Raw genomic sequence first — 23,036 nt, forward strand, 5'->3', positions numbered from 1 at the left:
CGCAGATGATAAAAGGTAACTTCTTTTTCTTTACATTTCCAGCAGGTATTTGTACTTGTTCCATACATTTTTGCTAGCTTACTAGGAGTCAAATACCACCGGTACATCATTTTCATGTAATTTTCTTTTAGCGTAGAACATGCCATGAATTTCAAATCCGTTTTCCATAACCATTCCCAGTCTGAATGTTGTGCTCCAAATCCTTTGCCCAGTGTATCATTACAGATTTAACCTGTTCATCTTTTGTATGCCATTCCAAGAGTCACTACTTTGGAGAACATTCTGGGCTCCAGAATGATTGAAGAATGGAAAAGGATGTTTATATGCTTTCAGCCCAACATTTGTTCAATGGTACGCACTGGATTGGGGTGGGATAAGAGTTGAATATAAATTTAACAGAAAAATCCATAGCATCTCGGGCTAGAACTTTGGAAACAGCTACTGTACTGGACAGCACATTCCAACAATATGACCTTGAGGTGGAAATAAGTCAAAGCTCATTGCATAGCAGCTGAAATCATGTGATGAGGCAGCCATGCAAAGCCTCCAGTCATAAGACAAACTCATCACAATAACCACCCATAGCCACACACACACACACAAACCCAGGGGAGAGAGGATGGAATACCACTGAGTTGGAGGCTATAGACATCAATGAAATGGAAAAGATCTCAGTTCAAATCTTCAGTTAGGCACAATGCTCTTTGGATGACATAGGACAAATCAAAATCTGTCAAATGAGGCTATTTCATAGGATTTATCTGAAAATAAAACGGGATAGCCCCCAAGCAGGCCATTCTGAGCTCCTTGGAAGAAGGGCATGTCATATAAGGTGCATTTTAAATTAACTTCTATCCCTGATTTTTAAATTAAATAAAAGTATTTAACTCTTTTCTCTGTTTGTTATGCCTCTGAAGCTAATAGGTTGGGCAGATGCAGAAAAGGACAGAGCTCAGCCATCTTTAATATATATCCTGGATCCAAACCACTTAGGACTTTATGGATACTAATCTACCACTGGAACCCAGTGCAGATTCAACAAAAACAGATGAATATGTTCCCAAAAGCGAACCCCAGGCAACACTCTGGCTGCATCATTTTGCACCAACTGAAGTTTCAAACACTTTTCAGGGGCAGCCCCACCTAAAGCACATTGCATGAATCTAATCTGAATATGATCACGACATGAGGCGCAATGAGGCAGTGTGTCTGGCTGTTGACCAGAAGGTTAGTGGGCAGTTGTGGGCAGAATTCCTGCCTTGCAGGGGGTTGGACTAGATGACTCTCGGGGTCCCTTCCAACTCTGGAATTCTGTGATTCTATGGCTCTATAAGTCACAGTGGTGAAGCCTGCTTTTTTGCAAGAAAGAGCACAGTTGGCACACTCACTTAAACTGGGCAAAAGTAGTGCTGGCCACAGCCCACACCCAGCAGTCCAGGAGTATACAATACAGGGGCACATTCAAACTGCAAATGTCATTCAGTGTGAATACTTTGCAACTCCATCTGCTGCACATGTAACCTTGCACTGATTTCCCTGTTGACCAACAGCACCTCACCATGCTCAGACATTGGTTTCCACAGCATCTCTAGAATGACATAGAAAAGAGAGATAGGCCTGAATGTCTCCTGCATATTATTGATAGCACCCCATGCCAAACAGGTGTCCCCCAAAATCACCTTCTGGGCCCTGCCCACCTAGGTAGGACTGCAGTCATCACAAAACAGTGCATCCAAGCCCCATCCTGTCCAAACAGCACAGGAGTCATCAACTAGTCCCATGGATTAAAAAAGCGTGCCTGCAGGGGCGTCTTACCCATAGAGGCTAGTGGTGCAGGGCGCCAGGGCACCAAGTTCTGGAGGGTGCCAGGGAAGAGGCGGAGGCTGGACGCGGCGCGTCCCGGCATCAGCTCACCGCCCTTGCCTGCCTCCGCCATGCTGCGTCGAAGCAGCACTGCGCTCGGTGCCTCCGTCTGCCGTGGCCACCATGGCATGAAGCAGCCAGTTGAGCTAGGACGCACCACATCCAGCCTCCACCTGTTCCCCGCCAGAGGAGCCACCCTCCAGCTGCTGCCTGCCTCCTCCAGCCTCACCGGCAGGGTCATCTTTCCTAAAAAAACTCTGGGAAACGGGGGGGGGGGCACCGGAGGGAGCTTTGCACCACAGCGCCAGATATGCTTAAGACGGTCCTGCATGCCTGGAACTGCTGTCTTAAGTATATATTTTGTTAGGCTGCAATCATTTCTAATTGACAGAGAGAAAAGAACCATACACAAACCACATGGAAAGTGCTTCCATTCATGCAAAAGGAGATATAACCCTCCATTTCTGGGATTCACTTCCAGGTTCCCGGCACTGCACGTGTGTGTGTTGTTATGCACAAATAGAGCACATGTAAATGGAGAGTTGCCTGAAGATGTGTTTCAAGGTAAAAAAAAGGCATCAGTGAGGGAAACAGCTTTATCTTCATGGGGAACAAATTCCACAAGCAGGAAGCCACCACAGACGAAGCCCTATGCCCACATCACCACATACCAAGCCATGCACATTGATGGGACTGCGAAATGAGGCTCCTCTGCATTCACATGCACAAATACATAGGTACATTTTATACAGACACACATAAAAGAGTAATACTAGTAATAATAATAATAATGATAATAATAATTTATTATTTATACCCTGTGGCAGGGACGCGGGTGGCGCTGTGGGTAAAACCTCAGCGCCTAGGACTTGCCGATCGCATGGTCGGTGGTTCGAATCCCCGCGGCGGGGTGCGCTCCCGGCGTTCGGTCCCAGCGCCTGCCAACCTAGCAGTTCGAAAGCACCTCCGGGTGCAAGTAGATAAGTAGGGACCGCTTACCAGCGGGAAGGTAAGCGGCGTTCCGTGTGCTGCGCTGGCTCGGCAGATGCAGCTTGTCACGCTGGCCACGTGACCCGGAAGTGTCTGCGGACAGCGCTGGCTCCCGGCCTATAGAGTGAGATGAGCGCACAACCCTAGAGTCTGTCAAGACTGGCCCGTAAGGGGTACCTTTACCTTTTACCTATACCCTGTGGCTCCTAACTGAATATTAAAAACACAATAAAACATCAAACATTAAAAACTTCCTTAAACAGGACTGCCTTCAGAAGTCTTCTAAAAGTCAGATGATTGCTTATTTCCTTGATATCTGATGGGAGGGTGTTCCACAGGGTGAGCGCCACCACCGAGAAGGCCCTCTGCCTGGTTCCCTGTAACTTCGCAATGAGGGAACTGCCAGAAGGCTCTCGAAGCTGGACCTCAGTGTCCGGGTTGAACGATGCGGCTGGAGACGCTCCTTCAGGTATACTGGGCTGAGGCCGTTTAGGACTTTAAAGGTCAGCACCAGCACTTTGCATTGTGCTTGGAAACATAATACTAGTCCTGGGAATAGGTAGAAACAGTGATGTTAATTGGATTGGCATTGCTACAGGCCACCCCAATCTTTGCTAAGCAGGAGCAAGTTTCCCAGGGTCTTGGCACTTCAGCAGGGTTTTTGTTGCTTTGGAGCAAGGCAAGGTGGAGTCTGTTGTGTCTTTAAGAAATATGGTTTATTCACAAATATGTACACCTGAGTGCAGAACAATATACTCCAAGGGAGTGCAGAACAATATACTCCAAGGATGTCTCTTGTCGCTCCCTTCATACCTTACGCAAGCTTGGTTCCAGAGCAGAAGCCAGCCATGCTCCCCAGACTCTGGGTGCAGCCTCTCCCAGCAGCGCCAGACCAAGGACATTGCTTTGCATGCAGTTCCCCTGCACAGGGCGCTGAGCTGAGGGAGTGCAAAACTGAGAAGATCCATAACAGAGAAGTTCTCTATCACCATATTACAAATGATCACCAAAGTCCGCTCATGTTTTCAGCCGGTGCTTCATGGAATTTCTGGCCCTCTCTTCCTCTTCCCCAAAAAGTTTCGCTCCAAACACAACTCAAGCCTCCTGTAAAAGGGGCATATTTTCTGCTATTGTCCTTTACAGTACTTGCTAACACATAGCTGGAGGACGAACTCCACTCCCCTTTGTCTGACGCTGAATAGCTCACCCTTTGTCAGAGTAATGACCCCGCCATCACCTGTCTTTGTTCTTTGATAGCACCTCTCTCAGCCAATCTCCTGAGGAAGCCGGCTTGATTTATGTTAATTTTTTAGGCCTTTCTAAATCCATTGATCAAACCCCACATTTACTTAATGCCATAAATTATGGGGAGGACCTGGCACCCAGGAATTTTAGGGGATCCTTGTCCCCTGGAGACCCATAACATTATATTTGAGCATGTGCACAATGTCCACAATGTTTCTGGGTAAACTGACCTAGTCATCCCCACATTCCTGTGGAATAAGGCAGATAAATTTTTAAATGAAACAGCACTACAGCTTGGGAAGGTCCAGAGCTCAGTGGCTGAGATTCTGTGTAGCTTGCAGAAGGTCCCCATTTCACTCACCTGCATCTCCAGGTGGGACTAGAAGAGATCTCTGTTTGAAACCCTGGAGAGTCACTGCTAGTCAGTGTAGACAATACTGAACTGGATGGCCCAGTGTACGAGATAGGCAGTCTTAAAACCGAGCATTATTTACTCTTTTTTAAAAGAGAAAAACCTAAGCACTATAGATGCAATATATTAACTTGAAGCAACATCCATCTAAAACACTGCCAGATTGGCTTTTTAAAAAAGCCATAGGTATTGGAGACAAAATGGGAAACAGAAAGATGGATCAGGTTTTTACATAACCTGTCAGACTGGAGAACCAAGGAGTGCCTCCTTTGATGCATTTAAAGCTCATTTGGCTGTAGCCACACCTAAGAGCTGAATTCGCCTTTCAAAGTCAAGCAGTGGCAAAGAAATGTAGAATCTGAAAACAAAAATTACCAAAAACTGTTTAAGGGAATCTTAAAAATTAGTACATTGATTGCAGTATAAACGTTAAAAAAAAGTTAACCTCTTCTCTATCTCCAGTTTCTTACAAGTTTCACTGAACCCAAGATACTGAAGAGATAAGGCAAAAGCAAAAATGGCTTTATACTACTCTGGCAATTGTTTCGCAGAATACGAACTGTAAGGAGAGTCAAATTAAACATTCTTGTGATGCTAAGAGCCCTTCTCATCAACCTGAAATTCTACACAAAGAATAGGGCACTGTTGAGATCTGTCCCTTTAATTTCTTTATTTGTGAATTGCACAGACAACCAAATGTCGTTAGACATACATTCCAGGTTAATTTTAAACAATTCTGATATATGATCAACCTAAACAATGTTTCAACGAACGAGGACCCTCGTTTTCTAAGTGGGCATGAGATTTGATTGATTATATCACAGTCCTAAACGCATTGGTTGGTTTCGACAGAAAGTTTTTTCTGTTGCGGTTGGGAGGGAGGTGTTAATTCTATATTACCGCAGGCATCGTCTGTCAATTCATGCATTTCAACCACACTGAAACCCCCAGCCGTCATGTTTTTCACAAAAGTCTACGGATTGCGATCAAAATCGGGATACTAAACAATAGAGCGTATCATAGTTTAAGTAGGGTGCAATCTGCACATGTCTAAAAGTTTTTGGGTTTTTTTAAAAAAAAAAATTTACTCCAGAGCAAGTTCCACCGGGACGTGCTTCTACTTAGATACACATAGGATGTGGTTTGCTCCGTATAAAATAGGTCGTCATAATTTGCTGTTTTACCGAACTCTATTTATTGTATAAACTAATGTATACTCAGTCTTCTTCAAAATTTAGATCGACGCCCCTGTGCTTTTCAACATATTTTACGTTTCGTAAACGTAATCTAATCAAACTAACAAAAGCCTGATTTAATCCAAACTGAACAGCCCCTCCCCTGACTTCTGCCGAGGGGAAAAAACCTCCAAAAGATTAGGTTAACTCCAAACTCCACACCTTTGAGGAAATTTATCTCAACATTAACTGACGCTGAAGTAATTATATACTGACAACAGCCAGCTGCCAGGATGCATTTGGTTTCTGATATTTAGTTGACAGTGTGCACGGCCCTTTGATACAGTTTTTTAAGGGGCTTTCCGCGCGGTTTCTGGAAAATAAGAGTACTGTATCCCTTTTCTGCACCACTTTACTGTTTACCACCGCGGCGTGACGCCGAAAAAGAATATTATCACGGCAGGTTATGTTAGATACAACAGAGTGAGCTCGGAGGAAGGCGGGGAAGGTTTTTTTTACTATCCTGTCCTAAACATACCTACACGTGGTCAGCCCAACTGAACTGCTGCGAGATTCATTTAAAAACTTCAGTCTCAGCAAACCGGACAGGTCTCCAAACCAGATACCCAATTTTTTTAAGTCACTCACTCCCTTGTCCGAAACAGAGGCATAAACATAGCCTCTGGCAATTGTGGGCTTGGTGGGTGGGGGATGCCGTTTCCAGAAAAGATAAGAGGACATTCCACCCCCTGCAAAAAAAATAAAAAGATAAAGCAACAATTATTGCAGCCGATCTGCTATTTGTTCTCTCTGCAGCCGACACAAAGGCAATGCCTTGGGATGTTTGATGCCCGCCGTTACCTGCAGAGCCACTCTGAGCAGGGCATGTCCCCCCCAAAAGCCTCGTATCGCTAAATGGGCCTAGAACTGGGAACTCCCTGTGTCCCCTTTAAAACAAAACAGAGTGTGGAGGCCTCTTTATCTACACACTTTCAAGAAATCCGGCCCTTAAACTTCTTACTCTGGATTAGTTCCATTGAGAGCAATAGCCCTAATCCAGTCTGACTCTCAGCACATGAAGAGGGACCGCTGCCTACAGTCGCTAGCGCCGGGCAGACAGCTGCCGTTACTGCGCACGCGCCAGAAACCGTATTAGTATTTCCAATAGGCAAAGCAACAGAAAACTACAGTTTTACGTAAGACTCCGGTCAAGCCAGAAGGGTGACCAAAAAAAACAAAACACTCCACACAAAGGCGCATGCGCCTCCGCTGCCTGACTCTAGGCCAAAAAGAGGTAGTCTGCGCTCTCGCGCTTGCGCAGTTAGGCTGCTCTTGTTTCTGGGTGGGGAAAATTACGCCTGCGCATGGTAGGCCCCTGCCCGTAGGGAGGGGGGTCAGCGAGAGAAGGATATGTCGCGCAGGCGCAGTATGGCGGCCTTGTATGTGTGTATGTGAGAGTCTGACGGGTTCAAAATGGCGGCGGCTGCTTCTATGTGAGGGGAAGAGTCTGGGGGTTGTGGGGAGGGAACGGGTGGCGGTGTCGGACGGGCGCCGGTGGGTTGGGGGCCCCAGCTGCGCGGTGCTGGGTCGCAGCTCCTTGGCCCCAAGAGGCGGCGCGGCGGTGCTTGCTGGCCCAGCGCCTTGAGAGGCTGCGGTCGCGTCCCAGGGGGGTGTTAGGGCTTGGGCTCGGGTTCGAGTTCGGGGAATGCGCGTGGGGCCGGCGTTGCTGAGCCCGGGTGGAGCGGGGGGCTGGGCTGGGTTGGGTGGGGGCATCTGAGGTGAGCCGAGTGGGTTGAGCTGAGGGGTGTGTGGATGCCCTAGAAAGGCAAGTTGTGGGACTGGGAAGGCTGGACGTGTAGGTGAGAATGGTCTGGATTTGGGGCACAGGGGTCCAGGACCTGCAGCCCAAGAACAGCGACTGAGAGCTGATTTGTTTCATGACTGGATGGAGGTGGGGAAGACTTTCTGTAAGGGCAGGAGCTGGAGAGAGAGTTGCTTTCCCTCCTGAGGAGTTATGGCTCTGGGTTCCCAACTTGGAGGGTAGGGTGAAGAGAGAGTGTAGTTCTCAGGGCAACCCCCTCCCGCCCAAGGCTGGCCTCGCTGAGAGGAGCTGAGGAACTGAGCGCCCTCCAGAGCCTACCTGATGACGCCCCCTTTCCCCCAACAGTGGGATCGGGGTCCCTTCTTTCTGAGGGGCTTATAGCCCATTTTGGATGCTAACGTTCTCCAGCCTTCAGGGTCGAAGAGTAATTCACTTGGGAATTAATTGACTTTCCGGCTTTTCTCCTGCCCTAGGAAGGGGCAAAGGAAAACTAGAGACCTGGTAAGATATAGTGATATTTCTGTTACCGTATTTAGTTTTGCAAACAGTCCTATACAGTATCTCATTCTTTCCCTTTTGCCCTGTGGGAGTCAGGGTGCCTCATTGCGTTTATGTCACTACAAACAATGAGTGATATTCTAGTGCTTAAAATGCAGACAAAGTTTCTGCTTGCGCTGATTTGTGTCTCTCTTCTGCTGGAATGGAATTGAACTGGCATGTGGGGTGTTGATCCTCTGCGTTTTACTGACTTTGGGACTTTTGAGGCTGTTTGGAAAGAGAGAGGCACACACAAGGCTGATTTGGAATAGGAGGTGGCAAGTAGGAGCTTCTGAGTTTCACTTACCCCACCCAAAACCCTCCTGCTACTGTATACAGGAAGCCCACAACTTACGCGCATTTAACTTGTGCACATTCAGCTTTATGCGTGTGGCAAAAAAATTAAATAAAAATTAAAAGGGGGCCGGGTTCCAGGAAATTGACTTTGGCAGTCCCACATGCCATTGAACTCAGTGTGTTTTGACTATACTGTACATGATTTTGGCTTTAGGCATAATTCCCAGAATGTAACCCCTCGTAAGTTGCAGGCTTACTGTACTTGAAAATGTAAACAGAGACCATTTAGGCAATTTTGTATTGGCTTTAAATCGAGTTATGTTGTGGTCTGTATCTTATACTACTTGCTTAACCCATGCAAATGTTAAGCGGGTGCTGAAATGACTGTTTTCTGGTGATTGACTGCTGACCCAGTCTTGTAATGTGTCTACCACTAAAACAGTACCACCATAACTTATATAACTATTTTGGGGTATGCTCAGGATCCATATTATTTTTTATTTGCTTGATGCATAAAGTACCTTTACACTGGCTTCTCTAGAATTAAATGTTCCATTCACTAACTTCTCCTTAACTGAGCAATAAAATAGTTGTGACACACATGTCCTGACTGAGATACAGTGGTAGTAAAGGTGTGAATGGACTACAGCACATATGATGGCCTTCTGTAATCTATTGTGCCTACACTAGCCAATTAAAACATTATGCTGTTGAACGTAAAATTCTGCTGTAGTTGGTGTCTGACTGCATTTGGTCAGACTAGATCTAGGTTATGCCATAATCAGTAGCAGAATTCTGCCTCTATAATGGTGGGTAACTCTTACAGTATTCAAATGAACAATGGATTGCATACTTTTGTCTTCTCCGCATAGAGTCAAACTGCAGTTTCAACAAATGCTGAGAGGGGTCCTTGGTTGCGGGGTGCAGTGATATAGTAAACTGAGCCCTCTGTATTGATTCCATTGTGTTTAATCTGTTGTTTTGAAACATTTCCTGGGAAAATTCCTATAGGTATTTGCTGACCAAACTGAGCATGTTTGTTCTTTAACTGACTTTTCAATTCATTTAAAAAGCAGACACCACATAGAATACTCTGTCGCCACCTAGCATGTATATTTACTTGGGTACTTGACAAAACTATGAAAGTATTGCTTGATGTTAAAGTGTGGATACTATGAGACTGATTCCATTGTGGACTAGCCATATCACCACTTGGGATTTTTGTTTTATTTGAATTGACCCTAGTTTTAAAAAATGGCCATGGCTTAATCAGGTCCTAAAAATTAAGTCATCCTGTTACTTCATAGTCATTGTTAATTTTCCATTCTTGATTCATGACATTTCATATTGTTGATAAAACCAAGGCAATAAAGAGTTAAAGTGGAATTTCTAATCTGTTCTACTTCCTTCTTCTGGTATCTTTAGGAGGAAGAAGAGGAAGACAGCAGTTCTGATATCTCATTCTCGCTCTCATCAGAAGAGTCTGAGATGGAACCTGAAGAAGAGCGGGTCCGTTATAGCAAAAGGCTGGTCAGTATATACTCTTATGCATAGTGTTTCTACCCATAACTTTTTAGATCCACTCTAACTAAAAGAAACAAAAAAAATTGTAAATAATTGCCCAGTAGTGTTAATAGGCTCAATTTCAAAGTTTGTGATTTAGTAGCCGCTTCAAGCTCGTCATAAATTTTAAAATTGTGCTTCCAGAGGAAGAGGAGTGTAGTAAGGCTACTAAAAGTTTCCTACAGTTGAATACAGCAAAGGCTGACTGAGGTGATGATGGTTAGCAAAGCTGGAGGTGACTGAGCAAGAATGTGGACACACATGTTTGGCCTCCATTGTTCTTTCAGTTTTGCAGTCTTGGATTATCACAGGTGTGCTATCTTGAATTTAACACTGTGTCCAGAAGCTCAGGTTGTGGTGGTGTCAGAGTGCTTTAATTGACTACATCTGGTGTGAAAGCTTGGGTATTTTGTCCAATTTGGACCTGGTGCGTTGTTCATGTTTGTACCCTTAAGGCTAGTTCACCATAATGTATTTTGTGGAGCTTACCTTGAGGATGAGTCAGAAGCTTCTCAAATGGAGAAGCTCATTTCCTGAGAAGAGTAGGTTTTATAGAGCATAGTATACCTAATGCTCCAGTGCTTGTTACTGCAGAATCTATTAGTGTCCAACATACCATATGAGGGGTTTTGTGGGATCAGTTTCAGTTATGACAGCCTGATGATATGAACAAAGTGTTTGAAGCAGTGCATCCAAACAGGGCTGGTTACTGAAGTGCAGACAGTCACCTGGTCAGCAGGAGTTCAAAGCAGGGCCCTTCACAAGGCCCTTGCAAAGAGCTCTGTGTTGTGCTTTGAAGTACTGAGGATTAGCTGACCAGCAGTGCTCCAGAAGCAATTGTGAAGGATTACTGGCAGGTGGACATCCTCACCCACCTGACAGATTTGGACTGTGGGGGTGAAGGTAAGGATCTGGCCTGTCAGCTGGATCCAGTCCCCCACCCCTGGAGTAATCCGTAGTTATGTGATATGGTCTGCCCGGCTGCTTGAAGGTGGTGGTGGTGGTGTGATCTTTCCTGAAAAATCTTGCCTTGGATCCAATGGTATGTGGCAGCTTGGGGCTAATTGCAAAATACCCTATTTCAGAGGAAGGTGCTTGCTTGAGAGGGTAGTAGTGGTTTAAATACAGGTGTTTCTGTGTGAAATATATTATATTTAGCCTTACCAGTCTGGGTTCCAACCTGGCTTAGGGATTGAGTTGGCCTTAATTGCACTGATGGGTGACCTTTATAAGGTGAGGGAAAGGAGGGTTGCAACCCAGTTAATCTTTCTTGATCTCAGCAGCTTTTGATATTAAGCTTCGTATCTTTCTGGATCAGCTCTATGGTTTGGAGGTGTTGTTCAGCATATCTGCCCAGCTTGATTGCAGAGTAGTACAGGGTGACTGTGTCTGCCCCCTAGCAGTTATTCTCTTGGATACCACTGTGCAGTACTTTGTCCTCAGTGCTATTTAACATCTAAGTAAAGCCATTGGGATTTAGAGCACAATGTCTTCAGTATTATTATATTTATCATCATCATTAATTATTAAATTTATATACTACCCTTTATCAAAAGGTCCCAGGGCAGTGTACAACATTACAAACCTATTTTATGGAGCATAAGATTGAAAACAAAACAAAGCATAGTTATAGGCAGCATAATAATAACAGTCCCTCTGTCCCCACAACTTTAACAGGCCATAGATTATTTAATGGTCTAAGGTCTTGGTAAAGACGAATGTTTTAGGCTGGTACCTAAAGACATGTAGTGATAACAGCAGGTGAGCCATTCTGGGGAGAGCATTCCACAGATGGGGACCACCACAAAAAAGGTCAGTTCTTGTGTTGTCATCCTCCAAACCTCTCGTGGAGAGGGGCATAGAGAAGGGCCTCTGATGACAAATGCAGAATCCAGATCAGTTCATATGGGGAAAGGTGGTCCTTAAGATACACTCAACGACTGATTTAGGCATGTCCAAATGATGCGTGATTGTACACAGAACCTGGAAGTAGCCCCCAAATGTCATAAAGATGACACAAAAAGGGGGCAGGGTAGAACAGATTTACACATGTTCCGGTGTATGCAGGGGTCTGGAATGTAACCCCCATGCAAAATGAGGATTGCCTGTATTGCAGTCTTGAGCTGTGTAAGGCTCATGACAATTGACTCTCCTTCTCTCTTACATCTGAATCTGGTGGCAAGTTCTGAGCTGATATCTAAATGCAGTTGTGTGCTGAATGGATGCCAGTAGACCTTGACTGAATCCTGACAAGGTTATGGATGTTTCCCTGCCTTTGAAGATTTGTAGTCTGGAAGTACTCATCTTTGTCACAAGAATCTTCATTGGCTAAGAGTACATTCTACCAGCTTTGGTAGGCCAGATAAGGACGTCCCTGTTAGGGGTTATAGGTTCACATTGGTCCATGCATGCATTGGTAATCTCAGGACTTGGTTATTGTAATGCACTCTATGCAGGGTTGCACCATACCAAACTCTACATAATCTGTTACTTCAAGAACATGGGATGACTGTCCCCATGCAGTATAAATAGGAAGGAAGAAGTGTAAATGGAGAATAATTGAATTGGAAGTACTTGGTGCTTGGCTGAAACCAACACATCATAGTTATTATTGAAATTACAGAACTGGAATTTGACCTAATTACTTCCAAGAGATATTCAAAGACACTCTTAGTTTACTGATGTGTAACATATTTAAGTCTGTCTTGGTTGTTTAAGCTTACAAATGTAATCAGGCATTTTGTTTCTTGGCATCTTTCATTGTTTGTGTATAGGCAAATTGTATTACCTTCAACACCCATATTTGTGATTATGATATGTGTGTAGTGGTGGGAAGCTATATGTGCTCAGTCTTTATGGGTTTGTAAAGCTGGGTTTGTATAGGCTGGAGGAGTGGAATTAAGAAATGGAAGTGTTAATTGTACAAGTTATGGGAGGTGGGTTCATATTAGGAAAGAAGAAATGAGAATAAGATCTGGTAGCAAACATTTCCTTTTTAAAAAAAGAGGGGATGGGATGGCTGTACAGCAGTTTTGAAACATTCTAACTTCAGAGAATCCTTTTTATATTGGTTTGTCTGCTGAGGTGCCCTGTAGCAATGCCACAAAGCATATGCATGGCAAAGGACTCCTGAATATGTTTAGTGTGCTCAGCTTAGTTCACTTGATATACTGGTTTCTCCTGTTAGCCCTAGTGGTCAAACCACACCAATTGTACTGTAGAATGAATTTGACATTGCTGCATAAACCTGCACCATGGCATTAAAGAAGTACATTGATAGTACTGAGCAAGCTTTTCTTTTGGTGAGTGTTGTCCTTTGGTAATCTAGTTGTCCTTTAGTAAGAATCCTTAGCATGTATCTAGGAACTACAAGATTTCATAGGACTGCATTTGAAAACCATTCAAGAAAGTATTGTGGTAAAATAAGAAAAAGGAAATTAAGTTGCCCTGAACCTTCAAGATAGGCTAGAGAAAGCAAATTAAAATATATTGATCATATCTGTCAAAATACTTGTATCTGCAGACGATTGATGGGATAAGATTTTATACTTGTTGTTGACGAGTTTTCCATATAACTTTCAAGAAGGGTTTATTTCAGCATTCAGTTGTGCCTGAAACTAAAAACTGTCTTCCACAAATACCAAGTGGAGCTATCCTTTTATGTGTGCATTAGGAATATTGTTAAGTGGTTAGCCAGCAGAGATAAAATTGTTTTAATGGACATAGTTGAACTATTGTAAAGTTGAGGTTCGTTTGCTGAGTTCTTTGTAACTGTAGCTAGCTGATGGTTTCAAATATGTCGATAAATTTTGAGTTTCTGCAAAATTGGACTCTCATTTTTAATACTTACCTGCTTTCAAATAGAAAAGTATGTACCTAGTTAGCTACATACAATAATGTTGTGCCTAGCTCTTCAGATAATACAGTGGTACCTCGTATTACGTACCATCCCCCTTACGAATGCTGCGGGTTACATGCCCCTTGTTGAGAATTTGCCCCGGAATGTGAGCGGAAGTCACGCTCCAGCTGCACAGCAGCAGCAGGAGGCGCCATTAGAGAAAGCGCGCCTCATGTTACGAGCAGTTTCCTGTTACGAACGGACGTCCAGAACGGAGTAAGTATGTAACACGAGGTACCACTGTAGAAGAAAGAAACCTATATAATCCAACTTTGGTTTGCTCAACATGTTTGGCCTTGGAACCAATTTTGTTTCGGGTATGTGAAATTGGTTTTTATATGGAATGGATTATAGTATTCTTACTAAATGCCTCTACTTTATTTTCTGATCAGGTGTCCATGCCTCCCCACCAACCTTGTGATTTTTCTTCCCCTGCCCCCCTCCCCCCAAAAGCTCTTGCTTTTTATCCCTCCAAACCAGGTTAAGGATAATCTTTGGCCCATGGACCATATCTGACCCAACACAGTTCCTACCAGTGATGCCGTTATCCACAAACAACACCCATCTGCCATTGAATGTGGCATCAGTTATGGGGCAGGTAGAGATGCAGCTGGACTAGCATAGCTGATGTCTGCAGAAAGCAGCTTTGACAGGTCAATGCTCAATGCATGGGAAGCAGTGCACAAAACACTTTGCAAGCTTTGTGCTCAATGGATCCCAAGTGCTTGCCAACCAGCTGGCTGTTGGGTGCTTGGGAAGCACTATGTGAGGTTGGGGGACAACCCACCTATCAACCACTTGGTTTCACAATGGGTTGTCCTGTTGACATGTCAAAGTTGGCCCATAAGGCTCTAGCTTGCTGGATCAAAAAGGTTCCCCTCCCCTACTCCAGATTCTCTGAACTGCTACCAAACATATTCTCTTGAATCTTTGGGGCTGCAAAAGTATAACATTATATATGTGCTTTTTATTGGACCAACCTGAAAAAGGGTAATTACAACTTTCAAACTGGCCAATTTGACTGGAATTGTGGACTAAGAGATAAAATTGTGCAAGTAAAAGAAAGAAAGATAAAGAAAGTATTTTAATTTTTCCAACAATATATACATAAGAGATATAAATGAAGTTACTAGAATGCAGTAATAATGGACACAACCATATAAAGTGATGTCTGAACTTCAACTTCATGTGACCAGCAATAATACTGAAGGCCAGACACATTTCAATCCACAAGGGGTCTTTCTTAATGGTCAATAAATGTACAAATTTCAGTGTTGTCACCAGAAAGAAATCATATGGCTGATTTATATAAATAGCTGACCTACCTCATCCTTAGAATTTTTATACAATTAAGTCGCAAGCTGTATAGCAGGGATGTCTAACCGGTTGACCTCCGGGTAGGTTTGGGTCGACCATGGGCGATTTTTTCCCTTATCCCCCAAAAGTAAACTCAATATTTTTGACTTGCCCCTCTAAAAAAAGGCTAATAACTTTTACTTTTCTCCCTTAAAAAGCTCAACAATTTTGACTTTCCTCCCCCCAAAAACATCAACAACTTTGACCTGAACCCCCCATAAAGGGGTAGATCACTGCCAGTTTTTTATTTTGTGAGTAGATCGCAGTCTCTTGGGAGTTGGACGTCCCTGCTGCACCTTCTTCTTCTTTGACGATCACTCGTAGCTGGGTAAGATTGTCTTCCATAAACACTGTTTGAACAATGAGTTTGTAAGTGACTGTGGAGGCCTATTCTGGATCCACACATCCTTCCACAGTGGGGACATTGGTTTCTGGGCGGGAGTTGATCACGGTGTGGATTTGCCAAGCATGCCTTCCTCTTAGCACATTTCTCCCTTGTGTCCTGAGTTCGAGTGTCTTCAAACCCCATGACACCTTTGGTAAAGGCTGTTCTCCAACTGGAGCGCTCGCAGGCCAGTGTTTCCCATTTGTCAGTGTTTATGCTACATTTTTTTAGATTTGTCTTGAGACAGTCTTTAAACCTCTTTTGTTGACTACCAGCATTATGCTTTTACATTTTTAAGTTCGGAATAGAGTAGTTGCTTTGGAAGACGATCATCAGGCATCCAAACAACATGACCACTCCAATGAAATTGATGTTGAAGAATCATTGCTTCAACACTGGTGATATTCACTTCCTCCAGTACACTGATATTAGTTCGCCCGTCTTCCCAAGTGATGTGTAAAAAATTTTGGAGACACTGTTGATGGAATCTTTCGAGGAGTTGGAGATGGTGTTTATAAGTGGTCCATGTTTCACAAGCATATAGTAAGGTTGGTAGTACAATAGCTTTGTAAACAAGCATTTTGGTTTCCCTGTGAATGTCCTGGTCCTCAAACACTCTGCACTTCAATCGGGAGAAAGCTGCACTCGCAGAGTTCAGGCAATGCTGGATTTCAGCATGAATGTTGGCACTTGTGGAAAGATAATTGCCTAGGTTGGAGAAGTGATCAGCATTTTCCAACGTTACACCATTGAGTTGGATTTGTGGTGCTGCAGAGGGGTTATTTTGTACTTGTTGGTGCAGCACTTTGGTTTTTTGGATGTTGAGTGATAGGCCAAGCTTTTCGTAAGCTTCTGCAAAGATATTTAGGATGGTTTGGAGGTCATCCTCTGAGCGTGCACACACTACATTGTCATCAGCATACTGAAGCTCTATGACGGACCCCGCTGTATAGTTTAGTATAGAAGGTGGTATATTTCTAGTGCTCAGTCATATATATTTCTGGGGCTTTCAACAGGATCTCTACTTGGCAAATGTCAGCCATCCAGTCCATCTGGCAATTCACTCCCCACCCCCCCTTTTAAAAAAACTTCATACCCAATTTTGTGCCTAAGTTACACTTTTGAGGTTGGGTTTTCTGTTTTCTTTTCTTTGGATCTTCTTTACTGGGAATGTATGCATTAATCAGGTTACAGTACTAATTTTCTGAAACAGTGCTGTTTAGAAATAGAAAAATTTGCACTCAACATCACTGAGACATGCCACACACACACACATTGCAATTGTCAGAGTTCTGAGCTTACTAAGATGAGAAATAGTGAATACATGTATGGGATAATAGGCAGACATCTTGAAGAATTGGTTTTGAGACCCAACTGCCAGTCAAGTTTAAAAGTACTGAGCTAAATAGAGCTATGGCCTTTCCATTATACACAATAGATTTTTGTGTGGAATAGAAGAAGCAGGAGACTGCATTGTCTTGTATTTCTTTCACATTTCTACTTGATAACTGAATTGGAAATTCTCTTTCACTGGTGAAGTGAATGTATTCATTTTTAATTACTGATACAGTCTCTTATTAATCATTGGTGGACCTTGCAGAGCTTCCTAGGTCACAAGTACTGGTCTTACATGTCTTTAACTTTGATCATAGGCATTTCCATCTGAAAGATTCAGCTGCCCTGATTGAGGACCCCCACCCTTTTTCTTCTTCTGTTGGTGTAAATGTAGCTAATTTAGTTTACATTCACATATTGATGTCCTTCAAATTTTTTGGGAAAACCCTAATCACTGCTGTTAAAAGAAAGATGTGTCTTTAGATTTTAGAATAAAAAAACTACTAATGCATTGGGGGACACGGGTGGCACTGTGGGTAAAATCTCAGCGCCTAGGACTTGCCAATCGCATGGTCGGCGGTTCGAATCCCCGCGGTGGGGTGAGCTCCCGTCGTTCGGTCCCAGCTCCTGCCCACCTAGCAGTTCGAAAGCACAATTAAGTGCAAGTAGATAAATAGGTACCACTTTCTAGCGGGAAGGTAAACGGCGTTCCGTGTGCTGCTCTGGTGCCGGTTCGCCGGAGCAGCTTCGTCACGCTGGCCACGTGACCCGGAAGTGTCTGCGGACAGCGCTGGCTCCCGGCCTCTAGAGTGAGATGAGCGCACAACCCTAGAGTCTGTCAAGACTGGCCCATACAGGCAGGGGTACCTTTACCTTTAATGCAGAATATTTTCTGTTCAGTAACACAACCAATGAGCAGAACTCCACGCATAGGACATTCCTGCTGGAGGAAGAGGAAATGTGATTTTTGCTTCATGCTCCCTGAAAAGTTTGGTTGAAGGAACCTCAGAACAGTGTGAGTGAGTGGTGGTAAAACAATCTGAAGAGCAAAGGGGAATTAGTTTAAGTCACCCTCTCTCCCTCAGCAGAAGCCTCTCCTGAATCTCAGTCTCTTTCACAAATGGGACACTCTGGATGCAACCCATTGACTTTCTATCAGCTGAGGAGTGCTAGTTTCATTTGCCTGAAGCTTTTAGTATGGAAACAATAGAACTTTTGTGTTTAAACAAAGATTATGTGCTAGCATCAAATACAAAATATAAGAGAAACCACCTAAAGGTTTCTTTTCCATAACGTTTTTCTCAAACAGCTGGTCAAAGTGGTGGAGACTTTTCAAGAGTTTCAAGTCCTAAATACTTCCTTCGCTGTTCTTTCATTTAATCTGTGGGTAAACGATAATCTGAGATTAGATGACGAGTTGAATATTTGCATTTATTAATCAATTAAAGGCATAATCCAAACTGACAGCTTAATGAACCAACACTACCTACCACTGGTGCATTTGAATCGCTGTTGCACACACCAGCCATGGCAGAAGGTGGGAACAAGGCAAATCAATGGGCCAGCATGGAACTGGTGCAGCAGTTGGGCCTGGTGTCAGCAGTGTGGCTGTCTTGGTAGGCTCATTTTGGAGCTTTCTGCTGGCTGCTGTTGATGGGGATCCCAGCAGCAGCAGTTCTGTCTACCTACAAAGCCGGAAACTTCACATCATCAAAGTGATGCTGGCAGCACTTTGCAGGCAAAGGCTGGCAGGTCTCGGCAGAGGGAAACCACCTAATTCCCTTACCTCCAGTCCAGTTCAAATGGGGTTTAGATTGCCCCCTAAAGTTTATGGCACTAAAAAATATCTAGTCTTCTTGCTGAATGTAATCTTTTATACTCAGGGTTCATAATTAGCAGGGCACCAGGTGCATTTTGCACCTAAAGAATCTCCATTTGCGATCCCCTCCACAAGTCTGGGTGTCATTTGTGCGAGGCTGGCACTCAAAGATTACTGAAATGTATGTGCTTTGAAGCCTCAACGTATATGTTAAGGATAGACAATAAAGGAGGTAAGGAGTTTGTTAAGGAGTTTAATAATGAAGAGTAGAGTGTGTTGAAAACTGAAGTTTGGTACAAAAATTTTTATTGTAAAAACCAAATTAAACATGTATTAACAATTTCTGCTAAAATGTGATATTAACAATGAGTCACTTATGTGAACTGCATATTAGTTTACGCTTATCAAAATAATAACTAAAAAGGGTTGCTGACACACACACCCAGTGGCAACTAGACATTGTTTTGGCACCCACAACCCAGGTCCCAGGAGCCATTTGGCTCCTAGCTTTTCTATGCCAGTTTATACTGCCATAAAAAGCTCAAATTGCTAGGCACAAGAATTGTAGAAATAGGAGTTCAGAAACAGAATCTAGAAGTCTGGAAGCATAGACGATTTGAGTGCTTAATGTGTGTATTCCTGTTTACTTTTAATTTGGGGAAATTTCTCAAAGGACGAAACCTTCTCAAAGGCGTCCCCTGCCTTTTGGACCTCCTTGTAAAACTTTCTCAGGTGTGATGCTGAAAGTAGATCTTAGTTAAAGGTCTCTTGTTTACATCCAGTTATGTTTCTACAGCAACAACATGCACCCACATAGCAAAAAAGGAAATGTTCTCTATCCAGGGATTCTTTGAATCTCTAAGGAATCTGCAAGAACTTGACAAAAACAAGATGACTTTGAAATTCTTGATTAAAAGCTTGGGCTTAAAGGATGCAAAAACCATACTAATGTAATGAAATACGTTTGTGGGCTTTCTGGAAGCAGAACACAATTGGAAAACTTTACTGATCTTATCTTAACCTAAAGATTTGGGGGAGGAAGGTTCAATAGAAAATGGAGTGAACAGAAAAGTGCTGAGGAATACTGTTTGAATCATCCAAGCAGAGTTCTGAACTCTTCATGTATGCTAGGCAGTGTGATGTGGTGTCTACAACAAAGATTTGTACTTCCATAAATAGGTAAAAAAATTGATATTTACCCTGACCAATGCCAGGACACTGTGCTAGTCTCACTTACAGAGGAATTCATACATTGGTCACTTTGCAAAATCAAAGTATGTCTCATGTCTTATTTGAAAGCATTGAACTGTCATGGGGAAATGTCATGGGTTTTGATTTCCTTTTTAAGATGGGCCTGTCAATTCCATGCTATTCTGGTGCACTTGATAGTTTTTGGAATGAACAATTTTGTCAGTAGAAGCATTCATTTTTCGGGTCATGCTGTCTGTCTTGAAGCCCTAGACAGTATTCAAGCTTAGTTAATTACTGGTGGTTATTGTATACTAAACAGGTCTGCTCAATTAGCCACCTGTTATTTTATCTAGGTGTGAAAGCTGGCAGCTAAGATGATAGTCTGACCCAAGAATGTGGCATGAATCCTAATTAAACTGTATCAGACCTAATCAGGAACAGGTCTTGAATGCAGAAATGACATGCAGGTGTTTCTTAAAGTCAAGACAAGCAGTGAAAATGATTGGTAATCCTTCAGTTAACTTCTCTTAGGAAAACTGCTTCCTTACTAGTGTCTTAATATAGGCGTGTAATTTCTAGCTTTAGGTTGCGTGTGCCATATTACTCTCTATGTCAAGAGTAATATAGGTATATAACATGGATATATTTGTGTGTGTGCGCGCGCACACACAGAGAGAGATTATATGTTATTTATCCTGGTAATCCTGACATAGGTTCTGAAGTAACTGAAGGGGTCATGTGTGAGGGGTCATTTGGGTTAGTATGTACAACTCTTACATATACAGTGGACGCTCGGGTTGCGAACGTGATCCGTGTGGGATGCATGTTTGTAACCTGCAGAGTTCGCAACCCGCAGCAGCACATCTACACACACGCGGGTTGCGATTCGGTGCTTCTGCGCATGTGCAAAGCACGATTTAGCGCTTCTGCTCATGTGCAACCGCGAAACCCGGAAGTAACCCTTTCCGGTACTTCCAGGTTTCGGCAGTCCGTAACCCAAAAAAAAAACGCAACTTGAAGCGTCTGTAACCCGAGGTATGACTGTATGTTGTTTCAAATGCTATGTATTGCAGGGGATTGGACTAGAGGAGCCTTGGGGTCTCTTCCAGCCCTATAGTTCTAGATTCTATGTATACAGAGGTCTATTTATGCAACAGGGCTTCCTCTCCTTTCCCTGCAATGCTCTCAAAAATTGCTCTGGAGGGTCCTCCTACCCCCTGGAGCAGATTTTGAGGTTGCACAGGGGGTTGCCTAAGCAAGATTGTGCTAACAGGACAGCAGCGTTGGATGTGAACCTGAGGTCTTTTCACTTCATTCTATTCTTTAAGAGTATTTTGCTTTTTTGGGTCTCAAGAAGGCAGAAAAGTTGTAAAAGCATTTTGATCATAAGGAATGTACCCTTCAGTAGAATGGGGCAAGTCAGTTGATCTTCTGACTGTCCCACTTTGTGTATATACAAAGCACTGTAGAAGGTGAAGCATTTGATGGCATACCAAGAGGTTTGCAGGCAAACAAGTATATCCTTTGCCTCATTTAGTATGGAGAATCCATAAATAGGATAAACTTGAAATTAAGCGTGTAGTGTAGTTTGTCAGCTTTTTGCGATGGGCTATGCTCTTAATAGCAGAAAACTACATCTCAATGCCACAATAAGCTAAGTTGATGCTATCAGTGACAGTGTGCAACACAGGAGACAGGCGATACTGGGACCTGTAGTCTTTTTAAAATTAAACTGTTAATATTTCTACAGTTCACAAGTCAGTTTTTAAATGGCCATGTCATTTCCTGCGTAGCTTCTAAGCAAGGGAGTGACTGCTTATTTGGCTTTGTAACTTGTTTTGTTTTTTTTGTTTCCACATTGTTTGCTTTGTTAAAATTACAGCATGTATGTGAAACCAGTAAATGTCTGACTATGCAAAACAGAATATAACAATTTGCAAAAGATCTTTTGCATCCAATCTTGTATTTAGTGGATTTTTTGGAGCAATTTTTTTCCTGACTGAATAATGGTCATTCACCACAGTGACTTGCAGAGACGTGAAGCTGGATGGGCTGGTCAGCTTTGAGTTGCTAACCTTCCATTTCCAGCTCTTTCAAAATAGCCTAGCAAGTTTATAATTGAACTGATGATGCAACAGAGGAGTTAGTCAGTTTTCCCCTGCAGGAGAAATTTAGCTCAGCAGTATACTAGATAGACACAGTTAATTCTGTCAAAATAGAATGAGCTGACCAATTCTTTTCTGAGCCAGAATTGCTAAATACCTCAGTACCTGGTTCAGTCTTAGCATCTTCAGATATGTCTGTGTGAGTGTTTGAAACTCCCATTGTTCTAGGTGCATTTTGCGACAGGGAATCATTAATGGTGAACAGCTTCTGAGCTCTGGGTGCAGTACTGTGCCCAACATTTCAGATTAAAACTGCAGAGTGGAAGGAAAGGAGGACCCTTTTCTGCCTCCTCACGTCTAGCTACTCTCTGAAGACTGGAGAAGAAACCCTCTTAAGAATATTATGGGGGTGGGTAGGGGAAGGACTAGACCATGTGAAAAATGAACATAATATTTTAGCTGCAGTTCATTCATTTTCAGCTTGTATTCTTGTTATAAAAAGGCACGCCTAGACATTCCATTGTTGCACCCATAACCTAGCTTTAAGGTGCCATTTAGCTCCTAGCTTTCATATATCTGTTTCTAGCACTGGTCTGTGTAGATTTTCAAACTGGAATGACTTCCTCATCCTGTAAGAAAGGGGGGGGTACATGTATCCCACTCATGTGTGACTGTGCTTACGCAGGTCATAAATAAATAAATAGACCTGCCCTTGCTCGGGACTACTGCCCGGAAGTCACTTGGGGCTGCCGCCCAAATGAGGGAAGGCAGCCTTTAAGTGACCAGCAGTGCGGGGTGAGAGATGCCTTCTCTCCACCTCTGCCGCTCCACCACGTGTCTGCACCCCCATCTAGACCATCACAGCTACTTTTGCTTTTTATGCACAGAAGTAGCTTCACCCTCTTTATCTCTTGCCATGTGAAATTACTAATCCTGGTTTTATCTGGAAAACGTCCAAAAACTGTAGTAAAACTTGCATTTCAAGGTGTATATCATGAGAACCAGTGAAGGGTAAGTATTAGTTTTGGACTATGCCCATTGTC

At 43.3% G+C, this 23,036-nt stretch overlaps 1 protein-coding gene across 3 annotated transcripts in view; it reads left to right on the plus strand.

Annotated features, from left to right (window-relative positions):
* Positions 1-7,063: 7,063 nt before the first annotated feature.
* The window catches only part of KDM2A (lysine demethylase 2A), a 52,641-nt gene continuing 36,668 nt past the window's right edge, over positions 7,064-23,036 (plus strand). The window contains exons 1-3 of one of the 3 annotated variants that reach the window (XM_081168941.1): positions 7,064-7,178; positions 7,981-8,008; positions 9,767-9,871. In XM_081168941.1, coding sequence (XP_081025067.1) covers positions 7,159-7,178; positions 7,981-8,008; positions 9,767-9,871 — 153 coding nt within the window. In that variant the 5' untranslated portion in view covers positions 7,064-7,158. The remainder of the gene's footprint in view (positions 7,179-7,980; positions 8,009-9,766; positions 9,872-23,036) is intronic. The other 2 variants (XM_081168942.1, XM_081168940.1) reach the window with 2 other exon arrangements.

This window comes from Podarcis bocagei (assembly GCF_964188305.1).
Source record: "Podarcis bocagei genome assembly, chromosome: 1".
NCBI classification, from domain to species: Eukaryota; Metazoa; Chordata; class Lepidosauria; order Squamata; family Lacertidae; genus Podarcis; species Podarcis bocagei.